Source organism: Calypte anna, chromosome 15, assembly GCF_003957555.1.
Source record: "Calypte anna isolate BGI_N300 chromosome 15, bCalAnn1_v1.p, whole genome shotgun sequence".
Classification (NCBI taxonomy): Eukaryota; Metazoa; Chordata; class Aves; order Apodiformes; family Trochilidae; genus Calypte; species Calypte anna.
Window position 1 is genome coordinate 6,322,641 of NC_044261.1, and position 23,240 is coordinate 6,345,880.

Here is a 23,240-nt window from a genome sequence, read left to right on the forward strand (position 1 = left end):
CGTGAAATGGAACAGTAGAAATTTTTTTTGTTTTAAAAGCCAGGTGGAGCCTTTCAGGTCCAAAGCTTGAAGGGCTCAGGGGAAAAGGAAATTGCCCTTTTGCCTGCTTGTTGGTTTTAAAGGTTCTGCAAAAGAGTCTTGCTGCTATGTAAGGATCTGCCAAGGATAGAGACTTACAAAGACCACCATCTCCTGTGCCATGCCCTGTAGGCATAAAGGCTTCCTTGTAGATGTATGGATCAAGGCCTGTATTAGTAACAAAATCTTTTCATAAAATTGAGAGAAGTGGGGCAAAAGAATTTTTAAACCCTCAAAAAACCTTCCTGAACATCCTGGCTGAACTAGAACTAAAATGTAGAAGAAATCTTAAAAAGGCAGTGCAATTAGTGTGTTCTGTTGCATGAGCTCAGAAATAAACAAGCAGCATGAAAAATAAATCACAGCTTTACAAAGTAAGATGTTTTCATGTTAATTATCAAGAAACAAATGTGGTAAATGTGACTATGAAGTTGTTTTTTTAAGAAGTGCTATGAAACGTGGTATTACTCTTTAATGTTTACATTTGAATGTTCCTGTTTTAAGACATTTTTAATTACTTGCAGTTACACTTACTGAACTTGCAACACTCAGAAACTTCATGCAAAGAACAACTTAGGAGCCTGTTTACATAACAACATACACACAGCAGGCAGAATTTATTTTTAATGTGGTTGTCTTATATGTACTTATAGAAGAAAACATAGTTCTATTAGTGAGGTGCTTTAAAATCATGGAAAATAATTATGAAACTGTGAATTTGTCATTCAAATGAAATAATTTTAATTTACACCTGGATCAGTTCCAGGCCAGAAAGGTGAACAGTTGTGAGAAATTATTCTTTCACAAATTTTGGCAAAGAAAATAATAAAGTCTTTGCCTTTCAGTTGCTTCCCAAACCTCATTCAATAAAAATTCACACAAAAGAAGTTGAGAATTTCCAAGGCAAATGAAACTGCAGAAATATTTTGTAGATGCTTAGGGTAAATGTGGTCATTGCTTTGCATTATTGTCAGCATTAGCATAAACTGTTTGCTGCCCTGCTGACAAACATTTGACAGCCCTTTGGAATGCAGCAGTTACCACATAAAGCTGCAGAGAACAGAAGGGAGAAAGCCTGAGACATGAAAGTGAGGTACTGTTGCTGATAGAGAGAAAAGTGAGATTTCTGCAGAGGTGTGCACCTTTGAGCAAAAAGATATATAATCTACCTGCACATGTAATTATACACACTGCATAGTGAATAATTATATCTTGAAGAAACAAACCACTGTGTTGGAAAGAATACAGTAAATCTCTCCTTATTAGTCAGTTTCTCAGTTATCTGGTTTCCTTTTTTAAATTTATTTGATCTTTTGGGATCTACTTCTTATACAAACACAGATGAAGCATCAGATTGTCTACTGCATGCCAGCAGATCTGAGCCCCAGATAACTCTGATAAATGGGATTGAGGTGGTTTGCTTATCGAATCAATCACTTTTGGAAAGTACTTCACAGCTTCTGATACAGTTGGTCAAATCTTCTTAGCTGTAGCTGAACCGTATGCCAGTGTTGACATTCACTTTTGTATCTATGTTTTTGCCATCTAAAGCCTTAAATAAAGGCCTCTGCAGTCATTCCAAGAGTACTACTGCTCTGGCTGAATTCCCCTAAGAGCTTAGCAACACCATCTCAACCAATTGGCAGTACTTTGGTCCTGAGGAACATCAGTTCCTTGCTTCCTAGTTTCCACTGTTGCTGAGCTATCAAAAAACCATCCTGACTCAAGAGTTGATGTTTTCACAGAGATGGACCGATGTCCATAAGAAGAAGAGAGCAAAAGCTCCAACCTCCAATCTACTTCCTGCATGGGGAACATGTCTCTCTGAAAAGCAGCTGAGTAACAGCTTCTGGTCCAGTTCCTAACTGCATTTGGGTTCACAGGTACTGCAAATATCTCTCGGCTCACACTGAATGTTGATCTACTAATTCATTCCCCCATGGGAATCATATTCCCAAATCTTCCCCCCTCACTCCCCCTTGCAACCTTTGAATAGTTGCATATATGCAGAAACTGAAACATGACCCAGGTCATTCCTAGAAATTCAGTAAGACTACTCATACGTCCTGAATTTACAGGATCAGGCTGATGGCATAGCTACTGCATGTGTAACTGCAGAGTGACCTGGAGGCCAAAAGAACAGGAGCTCAATTACAGAGGCAGAAGGGGGGAGCAGGGGCACCAGCAGCTGGCTGGAGAACAGGCACAATGCAGCTCTGACACTGAACCATGCTGGACCCCTGAATCAGAACTTAAATTTTCAGCTGTTTTTAGAAAGCAGTTATAAAACATCTGTGGTTTAACTACCTGTGAGTTTTTTCCTTGGTATTTGTCAGTGTACACATGAAACAGGGCAAAAGTACTGTAACACCCAGGAGCTGTCATCAGCAGACAGCCCTGCTCTCTGTACCTGACCTTACCTGTAAGGCACCAAATTAAAAAAAAAAAATCATTTTGCATGCTGTCAGTCCCTTAATATAAGTACAAATACAGCAAGGTAAGTCAAGAGGCACTACAAACTAGAACTAATAGCACAAAACTTTACACAGTGAGCAAAGATGGAACTGTGTTATGAGATGGAAGACAAGACGAAAAAGTAAGCTGGTAACTCAGTGTAGTTCAGAACCCATTTCTCCTCACTGCGTATGTTTGAACATGGATATAAAATTATGCACTTTCTTACTATCAAAGCACTGGAAACAATTCCTGTCTTCCAAGAGCCTGCACTATGACAGTGTGGAATGGAGAATCTTAAAACAGAATTAATGAAATACAGACAGAAGAGTTATTGTTGCCCAGAGTGTACCTCAGAAAGGTTAACTTGATGGTATTTTCTTAGGAAAGCAATTTGAGCTAATCTTTTATTTAATTCTCACCATGTGTTCTGGTGGGCTTTAGACTTTACCTTTTACTGAAAATCAGCCCTCAATTACCAAATGTCATTTTTGGCAGATGTCACAGGTACCTCAGATTAAGACAAAGACTGAAGAACAGTGGTGCTCACTTATGGCTATAAAATATCTGCCCAAAAAACCCATTAAAACCCAAAACAGGAAAACATTTTTGTTCCTTTTTTAAACAGGTGTTCTTTCTCTGGAACATAGTAGAAATATATATGATACCATCAAAGTACTGTACTACAAAAGTGCAGTCAGACACATCTCAGACCTGGAGAATCATATGGAAAGAAAGCCCTTACCAGTTCTGGAGGCAGGACACTAATTAAATACGATAGAGACCTTTGAGCTTGTGTACAGCAGTGGGTATTACTAGGTATATAACCAGATAAACAGGAAATATCACATTGTGCTGATTGAGCATGGTTTGAATATTAGAAATTTCAGCCCAATACAACATGTTTGCACACTTTACCACTAAGGATCTTTTAGGGGAAGAAACTATTCACTAAAACTGATTTAACTTAGGCTTTTACATCTACTTTTTTTATAATGGGAACTCCTCTCAAATCTCCATAGGTCACTGCATATTTACTGAAGTCAAAGTATTGTTACAGGGTATTTGCTGGCAAAACAGGCTAATTGGATGCTGTGCTTTATTTTGGTTATGAAAAATTAACAGGAATGGAAATTGTCAGTGTGTACCGATGGGGAAACAATCCTGGAATGCAAACATTGTTGTTCAGCTCCCCAGATGACAACTTGAGAGAGCTTCTCTGAAACCCATGGAGCCATGCCAACTTAAACCAGCTCAGGATATAGCCTAGTGTTTAATAAGTTTCACATGTCTCATGTTTTAATAAAAGTAAAAGAAAAAAAAATGTCTTTATTATTGAAAAGTTATGCTCTGAATGGTTAACTCTCCAGTGATAATATTGCAGCTTTGTGCATTCAGCCCACTATAGCACATACCCTACGTGCATGTTCATATCTTCTCCCTGACCAAATTACTTCCCACTGTGAAGAGCAGCAGAGGGCTGCTTTGAAAATAAGTTAAACAAAACCAGGTAGCTTAAACTAAACACCTCATACATCAAGAGTATTAAGATTTACCAAGCTTGCAAAAAACATTAACAAGCAGATACTGTAACATGTAGAAGATGTGATAGCTGCTACTCACCAGTGGCTTAGAACCTTACTGGACTATGCCTGCATTCGTAAACTGGTAAAAAGGCAAAGATTGCCAAGACTTCCACAGCTTGGGATATCATAACAACCAGTAAGTGTTTTTGTTTTACATTCTTTACTACAAAAATCAGGGAAGCAAACTCAAATACACATTAACAGACAAGCTCTGCTTTTTTTAGTACAACCAGATTTTCACTTTCAGAAATAAATAGCTATGGCCAGCCATGTGGCTCTTACTGCTCAAAGCCAGAGTAGGGAACGCAGTCACAAGCATATTAACGAGAAACATTTCAGCAACATTTATAACCTCCTATTGTGAGGACAGGAGTTCCCAGAAAAGCCTCCTCTGGGAGAGATCCCCATTAAAGAATAAACTCACTGATTTCTAATTAATACCTGAACAAACCATTAATGATTTCTTTAGATTGTCCAAGTAATCAACTTCTTCCATTAGAAACAACTTAAAGAACCATTTTAGAAAAACGCCCCATGCTTTCTGAATGTAAAATTACCAAGTGTAGCCACACATTTTTTAGCAGTCCCAGCACATGCCTGACCTCATTTGCAGATCTGATACTTCCTGACAGGGGGCAAAAGCCACAATGCCATATACACAGGCAGCACATGTCAACAAGTGCACCACAGTTCACATGTGCCACTGGAGTATTCTACGTTCACACTGAACGGGCAAGAAGTCAGCAGAAAGTGAAGTGAAGTGGCTAAATGGCCTGCTTAGGACAAGGAGCTATTGTTATGGACTGAGTATAAGGGTGATATTTAAAACAAAAACAAACAAAAAAAGAGTGGCCAGCAAAAAATCCAGAATTAATTAATTAGAATCAATATTTGCAGAAAAACTTCAGAGTTTTCTTTTGAGGCCTTCAGAAAACTGTTACACTGACATACGGTTTATAAATTATTTTTCCTTTTCTAAAATAATTAAGAAAAAGAAAAAACAGCTTAAATTTCTTCCCTGAGAAGGGAATAAGTTTGGGAGCATAAATTACAAATAAGTACTGGGAAGAACTGTTAACAAAGCTCTGACTATGCACACTTCCCTGACAAATCCCTTTGAGAGATTCCACAGTGATAATCTAGCAACATGGAAAACTGAAGCTAGATTGTGTAAATCATTAAAAATTATTTGGCATTCTCAATAAAACAGAATTAACCCTCATTTTTTTTCTCAAATTCTACTAAGAATAGCTAGACTGCATGTAATAATTTAGGTGATTTCCAAATGGAAAAGTGGGTACTGGAGTTATTTTGCACTATTACTTCTAGCAAAAGATTGAATAGGGTGATAAGCAGAAATTAGTCAGCCCTTACTGAAACACAGTGTCAGAGGTAGTTGCATTCCCATATAATGAGTAATGGGGAATATTACTCCCATATTACAATGCATGAGTAATCCTTACAGAGAGCAAAGTACAGAATGCCTTTTGCTTTATGTACTCTTAATAATGGAATGAAATGTATAATAGTAAAGATGAAATCATTACATAGTCTGTGTAAGACTGAATGTACAGGTTTCATCCTTCATTTAAACATAATTAATTCTAGTAAGTCAGGGAGGAATTTGACCTTCAGTACATGTAATGAAAATTCACACAAATAACCCTGCATTAATTCTTAACTGTACAAATTCAGCTAATCAATCATTCTCTTTCACATACAAGCTACTCTAACAGCCTCAAAACAGTATTTATGAACCAAAGCTCTCCTCCCACTTCCTGCCCCAGCAGTGGCAACGACCTGAGTGTATATAGCTTCAGACAAGGGTCACTTACAGGTGCTGTTTCTCCTGAAGAGTCACATAGACCTCAGCAACTTAAACTTTTTTATTAAGTTTTCTTGGAAGTGGTTAAACCTGAAAACATAACACTGTAGAAAACTCATGCTTCATCAGTTTTGCGGATAAGGGATTTCATTCTAGAGCTAATGATGATCAGGCACTTTGCACACAGTCATCCAGAAAAAGTGAAGGTGAACTTGTCCTATTTCTATTAAAAAGTATGTTAGCTTATCTCCCTCCACCCCAGCTGCTCATCTAGAGGGTAACAACCCACAGCTCCTACCAGTTACTGTCCAACTTTTAGCCTCACCAGTGCAGGATGCTGCTCTCACCCAGAGTCCCATATCCAAAAATCTACACACACAGAAACATGGCAGCTGTTAATAGAAAAGCTGTGCTAACATAACATAAAGTCTGCCTGAATACAACTCAGTGCAAGCATAATTGTAAAACAGTCTGGTATAATTGGGAAACAACTTTTAGAATCCCCATAGCCTGGAGTTGCTTTCTGGATTGAATGATGTTTTCTTAGGAAACAGACCTTCACAAATGGTACTATTGCTTCTGCATGACTTACCTTGCATGTCAGAGTGATTTGTGAGCTTAAATAATTTAGAGATGTAAGTAGTTTTTCATTGCACATTTAAACAGTTAAAGAACACTTCTCAAGCAAAACAATATTAGGAAATTTAAGGCTCCCACAAAGCCAGTTTGCATCATTAAAATAAAGTCTATCAATTCAATAAACAAGAGAAACAAATTCTGAAGTACTCCACACACAAACAATAAGACTTTGAAGGAGGGAAATCCCTGCTTTTCATGCTCTTCCCTCTATTCATAGTCCAACTATTTCTAATGGAAATTTTGTTTGCTATGGAGATTATGACTCAGCCTTCTTTTTGAGTCACCATACTTACAGCAAGTGCATAGATTTAGAGGGTGTGAGAGAAGGGTGTGAAGATCTCTCTATAAGGTTTAATGCTCCAGAATGCATACGTTTTTAAAAGCATCCATGAGCTAAGAGGAGGCTAGGGCAACTTTGAAGCCAAGGCTCTGAAGTCTGAGCCACCCAATTAATTGACGGAGCTCTGGGTGCGCTACGGAGAGAGAAGCCGCAGAATGAAACTGACAACAAACAAGATGCACCTGACTTTCTGGAATGGGAAATTCTAGTAGGGGTGAACTGTAGCAACAGGTAAAACGAGCAGGCTGTTACCTGCAGTACAAGCTGCTGCCAGGCGGTTGCCAGTGGCTGACCATTGCCAATGTTGCAAATGCTCATTCGGTCTGCGGGCTGATTGGCACGCTCAAGTTGCAAGGAGACATTGCGCCGCTCTTCCTCAAGTGCACGGGTGAGCCGCTCGAAACGAGCTTCTTGCTCCTTAACAGATGCTAAAATGCTGGCAGCAGACCTGATATCATAGTCATCCATGATTGTTTTCAAATGCTCCTGCCTGTTGACTGACCAGGGCAAATGGAAAGGGTTAGGTAAAGGGTGGGGAGGGCACAGGTCAGAGGTTAAGAATAAAAATGCACATTGTTAGTCACTCTGCGAAAATAACGTTCACTCTAAGAAGCAAACTGCACTGCTCTTTGAAAAGACTCTTTCCATCCATTGAATTGATTTTAAATTAAAAGTAATTAATCCAAGGCTTCCCAGCTCAAAAAAGAAGAAGAAAGAAAAACCAAACATGCTCACCTTGGAGAAAATTTATATTTAATTCCTTTGATCTTTTTGCTAAAATTCATCTGACAGGGCTTTTCATCCCTCTTGCAAATCTCATTTCACTGTGCAAATAATAATGTGCTTAAAATTACTATATAAAATAAGATGTGGCTTTGGAAGGTTTTCTCACTATAGACACTTAGAATTTTTGTCTTTAACAGGAGAAGTGAGAAGTTTAACATTTTTAAAGATAGGAACTTCATGGTACAAGAAAACAGTTGTGTCCATTTTTTCCAAGGGAATTGAACACCACCACCTAAATTTAGCAGACAATAGCTGAAAACAGTTATCATGTGTTATAGTATAGGTGTACATTATAATATGGAAAAGATTTTTAAATGCAGATAGAGCAATTGCAGTTGAAATGTGCTTGATGATTTCAGCATGGTAGCCAATGAAACAAACCTTCATGCAGCTGTTTGCTAATAATGCAAATGAAAAAGCCAAAATCAAACATCTTCCATGAAGAACACACAGGACTGCTTGTCTCTCAATGCAGGAAAAAGAACTCAGAAACCAACTAGATGGGATGTATCTCCTGCCTTATGTCAGTTCCATTAGGGTTAATAAATTATTCCACTTCAAATCCCATCTCCATCTGTATGATGCATGCAGCAAAACTCCTCACTGATTCCCCAGATCTATAAAATGTGCAGCATTTAAAATGCTTTCATAAGAGTTTAAAGTCAGCAACACAAGTTTCCATAGTGGTTTTGACAGAACCTTTTCACCAAAAATAAACAATTAACTGGTTTTATCTCTGAGGTGAGCACAGAGGCAGACTGTAATTGGAGAACAGTTCATATTCTATGCTAAGAGTCAAGTCCCTAGAAATCAGCCCTTGATGGGAGTGATACTTTCTGCTGCCAGACATTCTGTTTTCCATCTATCAACAAGGATTTCCATGAGCACTGCTAGTACCAAACCTTCGTTTCCTGAGGCTTTGCATTTCATTGTTTAGTGCTTTTTAGATGAGATGTGCTCTTGACACAGGTGCCTTTTCCATGACTGCTACACTTGGCAGGTCTCTCTCCTGCACTGGTTCTTTGATGGTGAATGATAATATGGTCATATACTGTTATGTTCCCAAAAGAGGGATATTAATAGATATTAGCACGTTTTCACACAGTTTGATGGAAACTTGTAAGTACTTGACCAAAATCGTCTAACAGGCCCAAAAGGCACTAGAGCAGAAGTAATCGACCCAAAACTAATACATACACCTTGATTTCATAGGCAATAACCTGCTGCTAGGTCTGTGATTGATTGTTAACACCTAGGAAGTTGCTTTTGAAAGGAATTAGGGTGATTTGAAATTATGTTGGAAGCAGTGTAAGGATTACCATGTATGATTCTCATGATGTTTATACATAAATGTGATTTTAGCCTTTCATGTTTTCAGATCAGTAAGCAGAAGTGACTTTTGTCATTTGTGCATTGATTCAATTTCTCTTGAGATTCTGAAAGAAACCCAAAACCCACCAAAGGGTTTTCCAGATGTTCCAAACTAGTCAAATATAGACTCTAAGCTCCCAGAGACCTTCCACGCTGAACCTTGCTTTGCTAGATTATTAAAAGTCTATAAAATCTCTTGAGTACATTGCTTTCTGCAAAAGAGAAGCACAACCATCTAAACAGACTGCCTGACTCCCGAGCAGTCTGTATAGTGCAGGACAGGGCTGCGTGACTCACCTGCTACATCTCAGCAGGATTTAGCCCTGGCACAGATACACATAAACCCTGCCAGACTTTGCTGGACCAAAGCTGGCTTATGTGCAGCCAACTTGCATGTTTCTGCTTTTGTGATTCCCTGCTCTACACAGATGGAGACAGCTCTGTTTGTTGTCTTTCCTCCCAGCAGTGCAGACATGCTCACAGACTCTTTAGAGGGAGTGTGAAAAAAATGGGACTTCACAGACCAGTCATGCTGTGGGAAAAACACACATAAGGTTGGGGGGTGCTGGCATTTCTAACTATATATTCTTAAAGACAGCTCCCTGGATACAGATTACACTAAAGCAGAGCCTGACATACTGATCCAAATACACCTCAGATAAAAGGATGCTCCAGGCCCAAGGGAAAAAAAAATACATGGATGATGGGCCAGAGGTTAATGAATGGAGACAGGATCCTCTGAGGTGCTGCTGAGCAGGAACTCAAGTTTCCTCAGTCACTCCCTGCAGGGTCCTGTCTTTCAGGCAATTCACTGTCTGCAGCTAACCCAGCTCTTTCTCACCTGCAACTCTGTGATATGAGATGGCTGTTATTCTTCAGGGGCTCAAGAGGCTGGATACCTCGATGGACTAACTTCAAAAAGTGAATCAAGTAAGGATGTAGGACAGAGATGACAAGATGTAAACTAGAGTAACTAAATTAAAAACAAACAAACAAAAAATAAATCACAAAGACAAAACCAAAACCAAAACCCCACCACAACAAAAAAACTGTCAAATTTCCTTTAAAATAGATAATGGAAATTTCTGTTCTAAAGAAAAGCACGGCCAATAGCATCATGAAAAAATGAAGAAGCACCTCCCCTAACTCAGGTTCTGATAGAGTAACAGCTTTAATAGTAAAAGTCAGAGTTGATGACTGAGCTGGTATATAACTTTCAAGTCACATTCTGAGAATGTGACCAAGATCTCATTCAGAGAATCCTTAATGAGCTATAAGCCCTTGATGTTACACATGAGAGCACCTAGAAAATTTGGGTTCTATAAATAGTACAGATCTCTCCAGAGCTACAGATATCTCCATGCAGAAAATACAATGTTAACCTCCTTACAACCATAAATATTGTGCTTCTTTTTTCTCTGCAAAGAAAAACACAGGCAGAAAATAAACTGTATAAATTTTCAGATGTACAATTAGTGACCATAAAAATCCTAATTGCTATGCAGGAAAAGCAGCAGGGCCAATAACTGCCTTTTAAGAACTGTTGGACAAAGATGGACTTCTGCATTTCAAATGTTTTATTAGCAGATAAACACTTGCTTGATGTTGATTGCACTCCCAATTATTTACCCAGGGTTTCAACAATTTACATTATCAGCAGCCTAGACTAAAGGAGAAAAATAAAAGTACTGACTCATGAGTTAGTTACTCAGGCTGCCACCTGCAATTTGCTACCATTTGTAAATAAATTAAAGTGCCTTGAAAAGGGTATAAATAAATGAAAATATTAGAGCTATAGCAGCCAGGTAAAGATTATTCCTTAGGCTGCACTTCTAAACACAGCAAACACTTGCCTACAAAGTGTCAAAGGCTACGCTGACAGCAGCAAATCTCTCTCCTGCCTACGTGACTCTAAATATATTAGTGATGCATTTGAGTTAGAGCAAAGTAAGAGGATCTGGTTTTTCTAACGCTTCATATGAAGAATTAATGCATCAAAGGGCCTCCTACTAAAGTCAATACATCTTAAGTGCTCAACAGGGATGAAAATCATCCCTCAAAAAGGGGGTCTTATGCACTACAAAGATCCCAACTCATGCCCAAGTTTGAAACACTGACATGCCTATGGTCACCTGGAACTCTGCAAAAAAGATTTGCACACTGATGTTGCTCATACAGAATGCATGTGATATTCAAGAGTATTTAAAGAGCCCTTGAGATTAAGACAGGTCAAGTTCTGTGAGATTTGGGCACCTAAGTTTTAACAGTCCTGAAGAAGAACCTCAAATCCCCTGCACATTTTGAAGTATTCTGTCTGCCTAAAGCAATCAGGTACTTGAGTGAGCTGCATTGGAAGATGGAGCAGGGTCCACCAGTCAGCTACAGAACTTCAGAGGATTCTTGCAGTGGGAGGGGAAGTGGCTCTCAGGGCACACATGAGCTTTCCCAGTTCCTATGATCTGAATACTGTGCATGGCTGTCTCACCACTGCTCTCTCCCAGACCAACTCCACTAGATCCTGGTGACAGGAGATGGTAATATGATGAGCAAAAAGAAGCTTGTACATACAGCAAATCAGCAGCTATTGGAACAAATATTAATAGCTGTGAGCATGCATGGAAAGAGCAGCTGTGTGCTTCTACTGGGAAGAAAACAACCAGAATAAAAGCAAAAATGGGGCTTAAATAATCTATAGAGCTGAAGCTTAATGGATGCTAATTGTATTTTCACCCTGAAGTGCCACAAGAGATGAGTAATGTAAAATGACTTTTATCCCCCATGCAGTATCAGAAAGCATGCAGAGAAAACCAAGCAATACACACCTACTTGATTATTGGGATCTGAACTTTAGAGCTGCTGTGGCATCACCCACTACAGCTAGAAAAGTCTAGAGAAAGCAGGAGAGCAGCCTCAAGCAGACCAGCTACAAGAGAGAGGAAAGAGAAGACAAAGTTAGTTAATAAGGTATTACAGCCCCTTCTGTACACAGTCATCTCCCATGTTCTCACTATGTTGTATAAAGTAATGGTTATACTGTTTTCCTCCTAACCTGGAGGAAAACCAAACAATATTCAGAGATGCCAATCCTGAGCCTCCTAAGGAAAAAAATGAACACCCTGGTTAATCTTGTTTGTTATCAGTGATCAACACTTGCATATTACTGTGAGACTGTTAGTATCCTAAATCAGGGAAATCTCTGGACTGGTATGAGGATTTTAAATGATAAAAAACTGGGTATTATAGCCAAATATTTTAAAACATAGAAATCTAATATGACATTCTCAGAAATGAGAATAAATATTTAGGCACCTGATTTCAGGCCTTATGTTTGATGTATGAGCCCCCAAATGGCTCCAGATAATTTCATTTCATATATCCCCTTGGGCATATTTATCTTCAAAAGATGCACAGTGCATAATATCTTAGAGCAACTTTGCTCTAGTGTTTTGTAATTTAATCCTATACTAAACTCAGATTTTTAGGTTTGGGGATATTAGGCTGTCTGTGTAGCTCTGTAAATCTCTGATCTTTTCTGTCTTGAAGCATTCAGCACCAAAATTTCTCTGGGTCAGCAACTGCAAATTTATTACCCACTTTTGCAGGAGAATATATGTAACAGAATCCATTTTGCAAAGGCATGGTTCTGTGAAGCAATATACCCAGTTTTAAGCTACTACCACATCAAAAATGTTGCAACCACATGGCATGAAATGTGGAGCCAGTATAAACTCACATTGCTTCTTCAAATGTTTTAGAGCATTTTTAGAGAGTAATTTTGCCCCAGTAGATTTTATGCTTGACCAGGTACTGTCTGCCTTCCTGAAATCCAGCATAAGCACTATTTCTTGTGTTTAACCCAAATTACCAGAAATCAGATCCTTTCTTTGCATGGATCCAATGTCAAAAGCATGGAACCATCATGCAAAAAAAGCTCCATTTTCTTAAACTAATAGAAGCAATTTCTATGCTCAGAACTTACTAGATAAAATACAACCATGTAAAGATATGCCCAAAGTCAGGAGGCAGAGTGAGAGAAAGACTATTTCTCAATTAAATGACCAGAGGGAATAAATAAAGCATAATTCAGTTTCTATAGACAAAGGAGCAAGACTTTGGTAAGGAAAATAAAAGATACATATATTATACACAACAATTTCCAAAGACCTTATGGTGAAATCTGTCTTGAGCCTTCCTTCTCTCCTTGCTGCTCTGGCTGATTGAGTTCTAATGTGACCCTTACGTGACAAACTTCACCAATGAATAGCAATGAGGAATTCACAAAGAAAGCTATTTCAATATAGTTCTCTCATAGGCACAGACAGACATACTGTGTTGGTGTCAAAAGAAACAAAAAAAAGCTGGTCAGGAGTTTTTTGTTCCTTTGGACAGAAGCAGTCTGTGAAACAAGGCTTAAACTAGGGAAAGAACAACAGCAGAGGAAATGCCAACAGGAAAACTCCTTGGGAAGGAACTTTAGTTTTAAGGACATATCCATGAACACTGCAGCTCACCAGTTCTATTAATGCAGAATAAGTACCACTGTGAAATACTTGAGGCTTTACATCAGTAGGAAATTTCATCTGCTCATTCAGCAGGAATATTTTTGTAGAAATAAGTAAATTCTGCAATTAAATTCACAGAATATCATACTATGATCTGGGTCTGGCAATACCAACTAAAAACTCTAGGCACACACAGATCTCTGGGTGTACAATACAGTTCCAGCACTTCACTCACTGAAGAACTGGCTCTGGTCAGTAGCACCACTGCATCTCCAATCTTACCATAATAGTTCTCACTTATTTAAAAATTAATACTTTAATTAACCTCTAATGAAAAGCATTATTTTATTAACTTACAAAAGATACAGTTCTTGGTAAAAAAGAATACATAATTTTCTTATGTCTAATAGAATCTCTCTCATGGATTAGTAAGTGCTTGTTTAAGTGACACCAGTCATCATTCTACAGCTTCCCTTCAGTAACAATTCCACACTTCAGCAGTTTCCTAATAGAAATTTTTTGGGTTTTCCTTCCAGAAGTTCATGCCGTGTTTTCAGGGCTTGTTGATACAGTGTCCCTACACAGCTTTAATTATATGGTAGCTCTATTTTCCTAATAATATACATTTCAATTGTTATACTGTACTCCTAAATGGAAAGGAAAATAAATTAGAGCAATACAGAACACTTTTATAACAACTGCACACATATAATAGCATAAATAATTCAGTAATGTATTAAACTTCGAATTTTAATATTTTTACAAGGCCAATGTTTTAAGTAAATGTTTTAGCCTGTGATTAGTTTTATCCAACTACTTTTTAAAGTCATTTTCCTCCTGAAATTTATTATTTATAGACCAGAATAGCATAACAGCACCTTTCTGAAGCAGAGTTCTTGCTCTCCAGGACCTAAGAACCTGTCTACACTGATTAAGCTGAAATCTTCAGACTCAGAGCCCTCATTATGCCACAATGCCTTCAAAGAACAGTGTTTGTGTTAATTAAGCATAAAATAGCAAAGGCAAGAAGCATCACCTTACCTCACACCTACTAAGTGTCCACACTAAAGTTTAATGGGGTATGTGATAGTCTATAAATTCACATAGTGCACTGTAAATCCTCTATGTAAACAAACACTTCCCATATATTTTCATATGACTCTCTAGGTGGAATAAAACATTAAAAAAACATTATAAATTTCAGAAGACTAAACAATGTAGAGCTGTCTGAATTCTGACTTTTCAGCACATCTGCTGAATTTGAATCCGACAGTTAAAACCCTTTGCTATTGTTCTCAGCAAGTGTTAATTCTGTCAACTCAGCCATGAATGTATTAGCATCATTAATATTTCATTCACTACATAAACAGAATCACTGTTTTGCACAACTTAATTTCTGTTTATCTGTTTTAGCTGGGTAGCATTGGGAGACAGCGCTCTCCCCCCATATCAAGAAGCCAAGTCTGAAGTAACCATGTGAGCTGAATAGTGTGCACAAATCTTATGGAAAAATGCAGAATATTTTTAAGATTTCTGAAGCTCCCTTGGCTTAAAAACGTACACTATAATGCACAGGCCTATGTTTACATATGCCCTGTCACTTTTACATTTTTTTTTTTTCTGTAGAAATAAAATGCAAGGTAGGAGGTTAAAGCTAGAATGAAGAAGATGATATATTGCTATGGCTTTTGGAATATGAACAGTGAATTTGCTGCTTCTCAAACCTCTAACACCCTTATTTCTGCCTTGGAACTTTCCAAACATGATTGCTACAAGCCTGATTAGTTCACAAGCTGAACACTTCAACACCCTAGAACACATGTTGTTGCATCCTAAAGCTGCTGCGGGTCATTGATTTTTCAAAAGTCTCCACCACTGAAATCAATAAGGAGTTCTACTTAAAAAATGGAATGCACTTTGTGGTCCCTTTCTGATTCATGTATATACAGGTTTCTAAGTATTCTCATAGCTGTTTTTATCAGAAGCATGCACCAAGCTTCACCACTTCCTCTCACTTCAATTTGATTCTCACCAACACCAATAGATACTTCAGCCACTGCACTTCTGCTGTGAGCAGAAACAGACTGTGAAGTTTTGTCGAGTAGAAAATCCCACTATAATCATTTTACTAGTATGCTGTCTTCAAATCAGCTAGAAAAAAAACCCCAAACAATTCAAGGAGTGCAGCAAGTGTGGATGCAGTATCACGCATGAACTGCCAATGCATCATTGTCTGCACAGGGTTGGATGGAGGGACTGGGTCTGATCTCATTTCCATCAGAAATAGCTACTTAATTTGAGACTACCTTGCAAGCAGAGCCACCAAAAATCAATGTCTATTCTTAGAAGAGAGCTTTTTCAGTGGGAAAAAGATAAAGATCAAAAGCAGCATTGTTCATAACTTCATCCCCTAGGTTCTTCTCCTAGTAGTTTAAAGATTGGCCTCATTCATATACAAGCCAAATTGGCCACATATAAGCCAACCCCATGAAAAAAACTGTTAGGACCTTCTGCAATTATTTCTACAGAGTACTTAAAAGATTTCACTAAACAATATACAAGTATCCCCATTTCTCTTGGCACCCAGATGTTTTGAGCTTTGGTAAAAGGGCTTCTGTTTTTAAGAGAAAAGCTACTGACAGGAGCACATTCTGAAACTGTCTGTGTGTGGGGAGCTACAGCTGAGAACAGCCATGTATTTACAAGCATTAAATCTCCATCTCACAAAACACAGGATCCAGAGAGTCAGTGGGCAGGCAGCAATTTCCACAGCCAAACCACTTTCTCATTGGCAAAATGGAATCACTGGAACAGTGCCGCAAGCCTGGAAAATCCTGCAGATGGTCATAATCATCCTTTCATAAAAGATATTACTGTGCTATCTTCTAACAGATAAATTAAAGAACAAAATGGTGACCAGCAAAGATCAGGTCAGCTGTGCATTCAGGCAGACCATCAGCCTGCTTCCCCCATTCCAAATGCTAAAACAAGGGTGTCAGTAGGCAGTGTATTTAAACTAAGTGCCATTAGTTAGAAAATAGTCATTTCACTGCACAGTTTGAGAGGCAAAAAATCCAACTGTGACCCCACAGAACAGAGAGTGTTTAAGCTCAGCAACAGATGTGTCAAATGATTTATCCCAACCATGAGGAGTTAATTGATGCTATAAATAGCACTGTGCAGACAAAAAACCCCAAATATCCGCTTAATTTCTGTATTCAAAGCACACATCCAGCTTTGCTTATCAGTAAAAAGTATTTTCCTTTAAAGAAGTGGGCTTGATTGTTTTACATGTAGATTAACACAGAGAGATAATTTGATTTCAGGCTCTTGAGATATTTCCTTCATTTTATGTTTCAGAAGAACAGCTAAATGAGATCCATAGATTACAGTATCAGAAAGGCTAATAAAACTGTATAGCTACATTTCTGTGTAATAATGAATGTTTTTTAATTATGGGGCTCCAATCACAGGGTTTATAAGGGCATTCCCAATTACTACTTTTAAGATTAATGCAAATAAATGCATCAAAAGGATCTTTTAACTTATCTGAATTGAATACTTAATATAGCCTATAGCATTTTGTGCCAATAAGAACAGGCTGGTGGGAAAAAAATAAATAAATCACAGATCTGGAGTGTTCATAGCAAGCATCTTCCCTGTGGTTTCCATATTGTTTTCAGGAAGAAAAAAACCAACCAAAAAACCAATCAACAACAAAAACCAAAAACCTCTCCTGTTTTTCTAAATGTGTGTTTTGTTTAACTCTCAAAGCCATATCTAGTGGCTTGTGTGGCTGCTCTGTTCACCACAGGGAAAGATTAGTATAAACAGGAAAGAAAAAATGTCAATATTCATGTTTAATTCTTAAAGCAACTAAATCAAATTAATTGTATTAGCTGCTTACCAACCAATCCTACTGCATTACTCTCCTGTATTTCAAGCCCTCATTAGAAACAACCAGATTTTGACCTTATTTGCTTTAAACCAGGGACAGTATCAATGAAGAGGAGATTAAAGCAATACAAAAAGAGGAAAGGAACTGAACGAGGCACACCAGCACTAATTCTCTCCAGCAACCTCTCTTTTTCTAAATTAAATAATTTTTTCACCAAGCTAAATTTGGAAGCCTGAGGTCCATTAGGCCAAAATTGTAGATTTGCTTTCTGCAACTGTATGTGCAGATGCATAGATGGCAGTGACAGACCCTTTACTGTTTCAGCATCTGTAAATTTAAAACACAATTCATGTTCATTTTACCCTGGTAAGTTCAGGATGCAATCCAAGTTTGTGCTGAATAACTCCACAGCTTTTCAGTGTTACAAGGCAAACATGCATTTGAGAACTAATAAATAGTATAAATAGTATCTGAGCAAAATAAAGGTATTTTGCTCATCTGATGTCTTGAATCGTAATCCACTTCATGCATAAACATAAAGGCAGGAAAAGCAGACACATTTTGGTGACAGTCTTGGGGGGACTCATCATTCCATACGATAGATTTTAGCATGTAACATCTCCCTAACTATGCCAACAGAGCAGTCTTTACTACACACTGCAAAAACATCCTGCCCCAGAGCATTGCTGCCTGTTTGGGGGACAAAAACAATGTCACAAGAACTGCCAATTAAACTTACCTGTTTTCAGGTGCAAGGCACTGCTGAATCTTCAAAGCAGAAATCTTTATCACTCAGAAGCGTTTTCTGTTCTGTTAGCCAAACATATTTGCCTCTTTGGGGTTACACTGACAGTCAAAATAGCCTTCAGAGAATAATGTTCAGGACATGTCTCACTCATATCATTTGGGTAAATCAAGATGCCATCGTAACCCCATTGATAAGTCTGGACTCAAGGATTTATTTATTTAGGTCTTTACTTTCATGAAACAGAAATGCAGTGCTGTGCTTAATCTGGAAAGTGTTACATTCATAAATTTAAAAAAAATCCCAATTTTTATTACATCACTGCAAGTAGCAATTTTCACAATGAACAGACATGTCTTTATTATAAGAGCATTCTACTTATTGGCTTGTAGCTCTACCAGAGTTTAAACATCTGGGATGAAGTTTTCCCTATCAGATCTTCCCTGCAGGCTGAGCTTCTCTTCTACAGACACTTCAGCTAGAATAATTTGACTGTTGTTCATATCAGTTACGGAAATTTTTGAGGAAATTTCTTGCATTAGTGGCTCCAAAGCCAGAGTCAAGCAGCTGCCAGCACAGCAGAGGGATTTGGGGTCTCCCTTCTGCTCTGTTTTCAGCACAAGTCCACACAACCTTGCAGCCAGCAGTGTACAAACATCCACACTGAAGCTCCCTGGATCCCCCCCTCTTCCCTATAAATCCTGTTCTGAATTTGAGCTTTCCAGAGGCCTCCATTTCAGATGGGCAGCTACCACATTTAAACTACACCTTCTGTTCTGAGGCTGACTCTGATATGAAGATCAGTAGGAACTGGGGAAAGCATTTGATTTAGAGGGTTACTACCAATTTTCTTCTGGACAGATATTTTCTTCCAGGCAGCTGTAGTCAGACATTGAGCTCATCCCTTCCAAGGCTGTCATACTTCGAGGTGTCTTTGACTAAATCTTAATGTTGGGGGTTTTTTAGCTTTCATCACCCATCAATAACGTCTTCTTTCCAGCAATGCACTTATGACTGGTGCCTAAAAAGTTACTTGAAAGCAGAAATATTTCTTCCAGAGCACTGAAGATCTGCTCCAAGACCCAACTTTCTATTCAGACATCCCTTTTTAATAACCATGCTGCTAGTAAAAATTCTGCTAGTAGTAAAAGCAATAATTTTGCTTTAACTGTCTAGCCACTTCAAATGTTGAAAACAAGTTCCCTCTATTGTATGAAAATCCTGCACTGTATAAATAGGAATGTATTCTAGCTGAAGTAAACACTTTTAACTAATTTCACTAAAATTGTCTAAGTAAGAGAGGTTACCAGCAAAGGATTCAGACAGTAAATACATTGTAAACTCTGTTGAGGATCTCTTACAAACAGCTTTGAAACTTTAAATGGGCTACGTACACTTTCAATTTTGATATATATATATAGCACATATTTTAATCTAAAATAATCAAATCAAAATGGAAAGAACTTGATAAAAATCAGTAACATGATACATGTTATTCAGAGGATTCTTTTAGAAGGATGCTTGGTTAACACTATAATGCACCTACATTGAGAAAGATAAAGCAGTACACAGAAGGGAATAATATTTCAGAAAAAGAAACATAGTACTTCAATATTTCATCTCATTTTTCACCACCAAGCCCCCAGATTTAAAACAAACTCATTAAAAAGTATTGAGGTGAATTCACAGCAGCTGAAAATGAAACCAGGCCCAAACATAGCTGGCAGGGAGGGAATGGAGACAGGAAGACATGACTCGAGAACATGACCCTCACTGCAGAAAGAGGTAAGATTCAAGATATAACCATAGCCTTTCTCCTAGCTTGCTCAGGCACTGAAAAACCTCAGTTTTTCAGGAAACCATGAGCACAATCTGAGAACAGGATAGGAAAGTAAATACTTAGAGTCCACCTGCTGTAAATGTGGCTTTAGGCAGAAGTCACAGAGTAAGAGGCATTACCTCTGTCAGGGATAGAATGAAACTAAATGAGAATTTCCATGGCAGAAAGAGAAGGGAGACATTGATCAGAGATTGTGTGAAATCACAAAAAAGAAAACTGTCTCTTCTGTTTTCCTCAGCTAGCACTTAAATTTTACTACTGTCCTAGTTCCAGAGTTTTAGGATTTATCATGGCTATTTCCTTCTTTCTGCCCCTCAACCATTCTGCCACTATTTTAAAACAAATTTTAGTAGGCTTTGATAGCATGCAAACTAATGAATTTCTGAGAGGTGTAAAGATAAATGAAAGGACAATGTTTTAAGAACACTCATAATGACAAAGCAGCAAAATACTCAAGAAACTTGGCGAGCAACTACAGAAACACAGTACAACACAGTACCTTTTACAGGCTTCCTTCCTTGTAGTGGCTTTAAGATAAAACTTCTCCTTTGGTTCAATGATGACTCTGTTATGGAAACAAAGAAACATAAATAAAAGACCTTTTAATTCCATCTAGGAGAACTAGGAAAAGGAGAGTATTTTTAAATAATTGATAAGATTTACATAATATGGCAGAAATCTATTAGTTTTATCTCCCCTTGGTTCTCCTTTGAGTCATGTTGTGTACAAAAAAGTGTACACAGAAGTGGATTATAGAAACTCATCTCCACAGAAAGAGCTCACTGGGGTAACTACCTATGCAGTCCTCCTGATTTATGTTCCAGTGCCACCCATATGTGTCTATAACAAACATTTCCAAACTTAGAATTAATCGAATAAATATATAATTCCCCACTGATTCATATATTTAAATGACAAAAATGTTTTCTTCATAAGCATCCACCATAGCATTTTCAGTCATCCAAATACCATATAATGGCTAAAAATGTCAACTGTGGCAACATAAATACACCTCAACTCATTTGACATTTTTCTTCTAGCAGCAGGAAATAAAAGAAATTAGGGCAGAAGACATTCACCTTTCCAGTTCACCACAACAAACTCAACGTTTTTCAACATCTAATATTTTTTTTGAGCTTCCAGTAGTATTCCCATTACAGCATTTATTATCCTAGAAGCTTCTTATTCAGATAACAAGCAGGATAATTTGTTTTGGATTCCCAGTTTCTGTCTGTTTCTGAGATCATTTGGAGTAGGTTCCTGCAGATTATCCTTGCTTAGTTACCCTGGGGCTAAAGTTTATCCATACAACATACATGCCCCTACCCTTCCTCTTCCAGCCTGCAATGTGGATTCATCATCAGACCCTTTCCCTCTGCTCCTCCTTGGGCTGGAAGGTACAGTAAGGCCAAATAAATACATCAGTGCTTAGTAAGGAAGAACACTTCACCCCTTCAGACTCACTGTAACCAAACAGATGCTGAAACAAAATTATACATCTCTGATCCAAGTTGAGGGTTTCTTTGAAGCCTGATTTATTTTAGCTTTATCTCATGATAAGAATATGACTACCTTCTCTAAGTAAGCTAATTTTCTGTATTTTAATGCAATATTCTCCATTGTCAAGCCAGAAATAATTTGTGATTTATGTTTAGGGTCACACGGAGCACAGAAAAACTACTGAAAAATACTTTGCTTGATTCTTGCCTTCCTCCTTTTCCACCTGTATATTTTCTTGTAGTTCATTCAGAGCCAAGAAGACAAGCAGCCTAAGGCATTTGTCTTGATTTGGGACATCCATTCCACCCTTCATAAACAGCTGTGGGCTATTTAACCTCTTTTTATCACATAATCTGGGAAGAAACTGCATTTTTCTACTTCGTAAGTCCTAAAAAAAATAAATCATGAGGTACCGGGTACTTCAGAAAAGAAACGCCCAAAATATTACTCATCTTCCAGTGATAATCACATTTGTACAGTCTGAAATTTAGTGTTGGTTATCAAGAAAAAAATGCTTGCCTTTTCAATACAAATCCAATTGCTTCATTTTATTCTTTAAGCAGAATTTTTTTTGTTAAAACACCCAATACCTTGTGTACCCAGAAAGCTGAGTAAGATAAGAACAGATGATCAAAGCAAGTCTGGAAGAGGCTAAATTGCCAATACACCACATCCATGCTGGGGATAAAAGTGAGAGATGGGGTCAGCAGGAGTTGTGACAGTAACTCAGAGCCACAGGGGCTGCCTCCTCTTGCAAGATGGACACTGTTCTACAAGTCTTGGGAGTGACATTCCCTAATGTGCTGTCTGGGTTCTGGCAAGCAACTGGGTCAGCTAATGCTGCCAGACCATGCAGTTCTCACCATATTCCCATTATTCTCATCATATTCCCAACTGACAACTGGAAACCAAGTGTTGGTTTATATTGACTGATGCCAGTTGAGAGTTGAGCCTAAAATCCTGGGAAGCCTGGAGCTTGCTGAGGCTCACAGTCATATTGCAAAGTTCCTTTTTCAGCCCTTGGTTGCTGCCCATTTGATAATGACCTGTACTGCAGGAGACAGGGAGCAGGAAAAAAACCCCTGGCTTGGACCACCTGACATTTAATGAAATGACTGTACTTCAGTACAAAAATGCTGCTTCATTCCAGTGATATTCTTTCATTGCTGATTTTGATCAATCACCTCTGAGGTGAGAAAAGAGGAGAAAAACCTGTAATATCTTTTCAAACTCCTTGTTGCCACAGACTTTCTGAGATGTTTTATGTTTGCTTGTCAACAAATGGCTAAAAACAAGAAATCAGACAATTAGGCTCTAGCTATAATAACTAATTAAGATAAATATTTTCAGAATAAGGAATTTAACAGAACATCAATACACTGACACTGCAAAATGCATATGAAAGTAAAGCAGCTATCAGCAAACAATTTTTTTGCTATTCAGCAAGTTTCCCAATTGCATCCCAAGCACTGCTTCATTCTTTTTCTACTCCAGTGAACAAAATTAGTTATTAAAACTTCTTTCTAACATGGTGAGAATGTGAGTAGCTTATTGGACTATGGGAAAGCTTAGGGACAAATTTTGCTGCTGTACCACTGCAAGGGTGTGCAGCAGTGAGAGTTCAGAATTTTTCCCAAAGAGCATGATGGAAAGTGCAATTTTAATCTCTCCTACCA

The 23,240-nt window shown here is 38.0% G+C and overlaps 1 protein-coding gene across 2 annotated transcripts in view; it reads right to left on the reverse strand.

The window, feature by feature from the left end:
* The window catches only part of ARVCF (ARVCF delta catenin family member), a 239,993-nt gene that overhangs the window by 141,710 nt on the left and 75,043 nt on the right, over positions 1 to 23,240 (reverse strand). The window contains exons 3-5 of one of the 2 annotated variants that reach the window (XM_030460291.1): positions 20,564 to 20,629; positions 11,902 to 12,002; positions 7,175 to 7,419 (exon numbers count right to left, since the gene is read on the reverse strand). In XM_030460291.1, the coding sequence (XP_030316151.1) occupies positions 7,175 to 7,390 (216 nt within the window). In that variant the 5' untranslated portion in view covers positions 7,391 to 7,419; positions 11,902 to 12,002; positions 20,564 to 20,629. The remainder of the gene's footprint in view (positions 1 to 7,174; positions 7,420 to 11,901; positions 12,003 to 20,563; positions 20,630 to 23,240) is intronic. The other variant, XM_030460293.1, reaches the window with a different exon arrangement.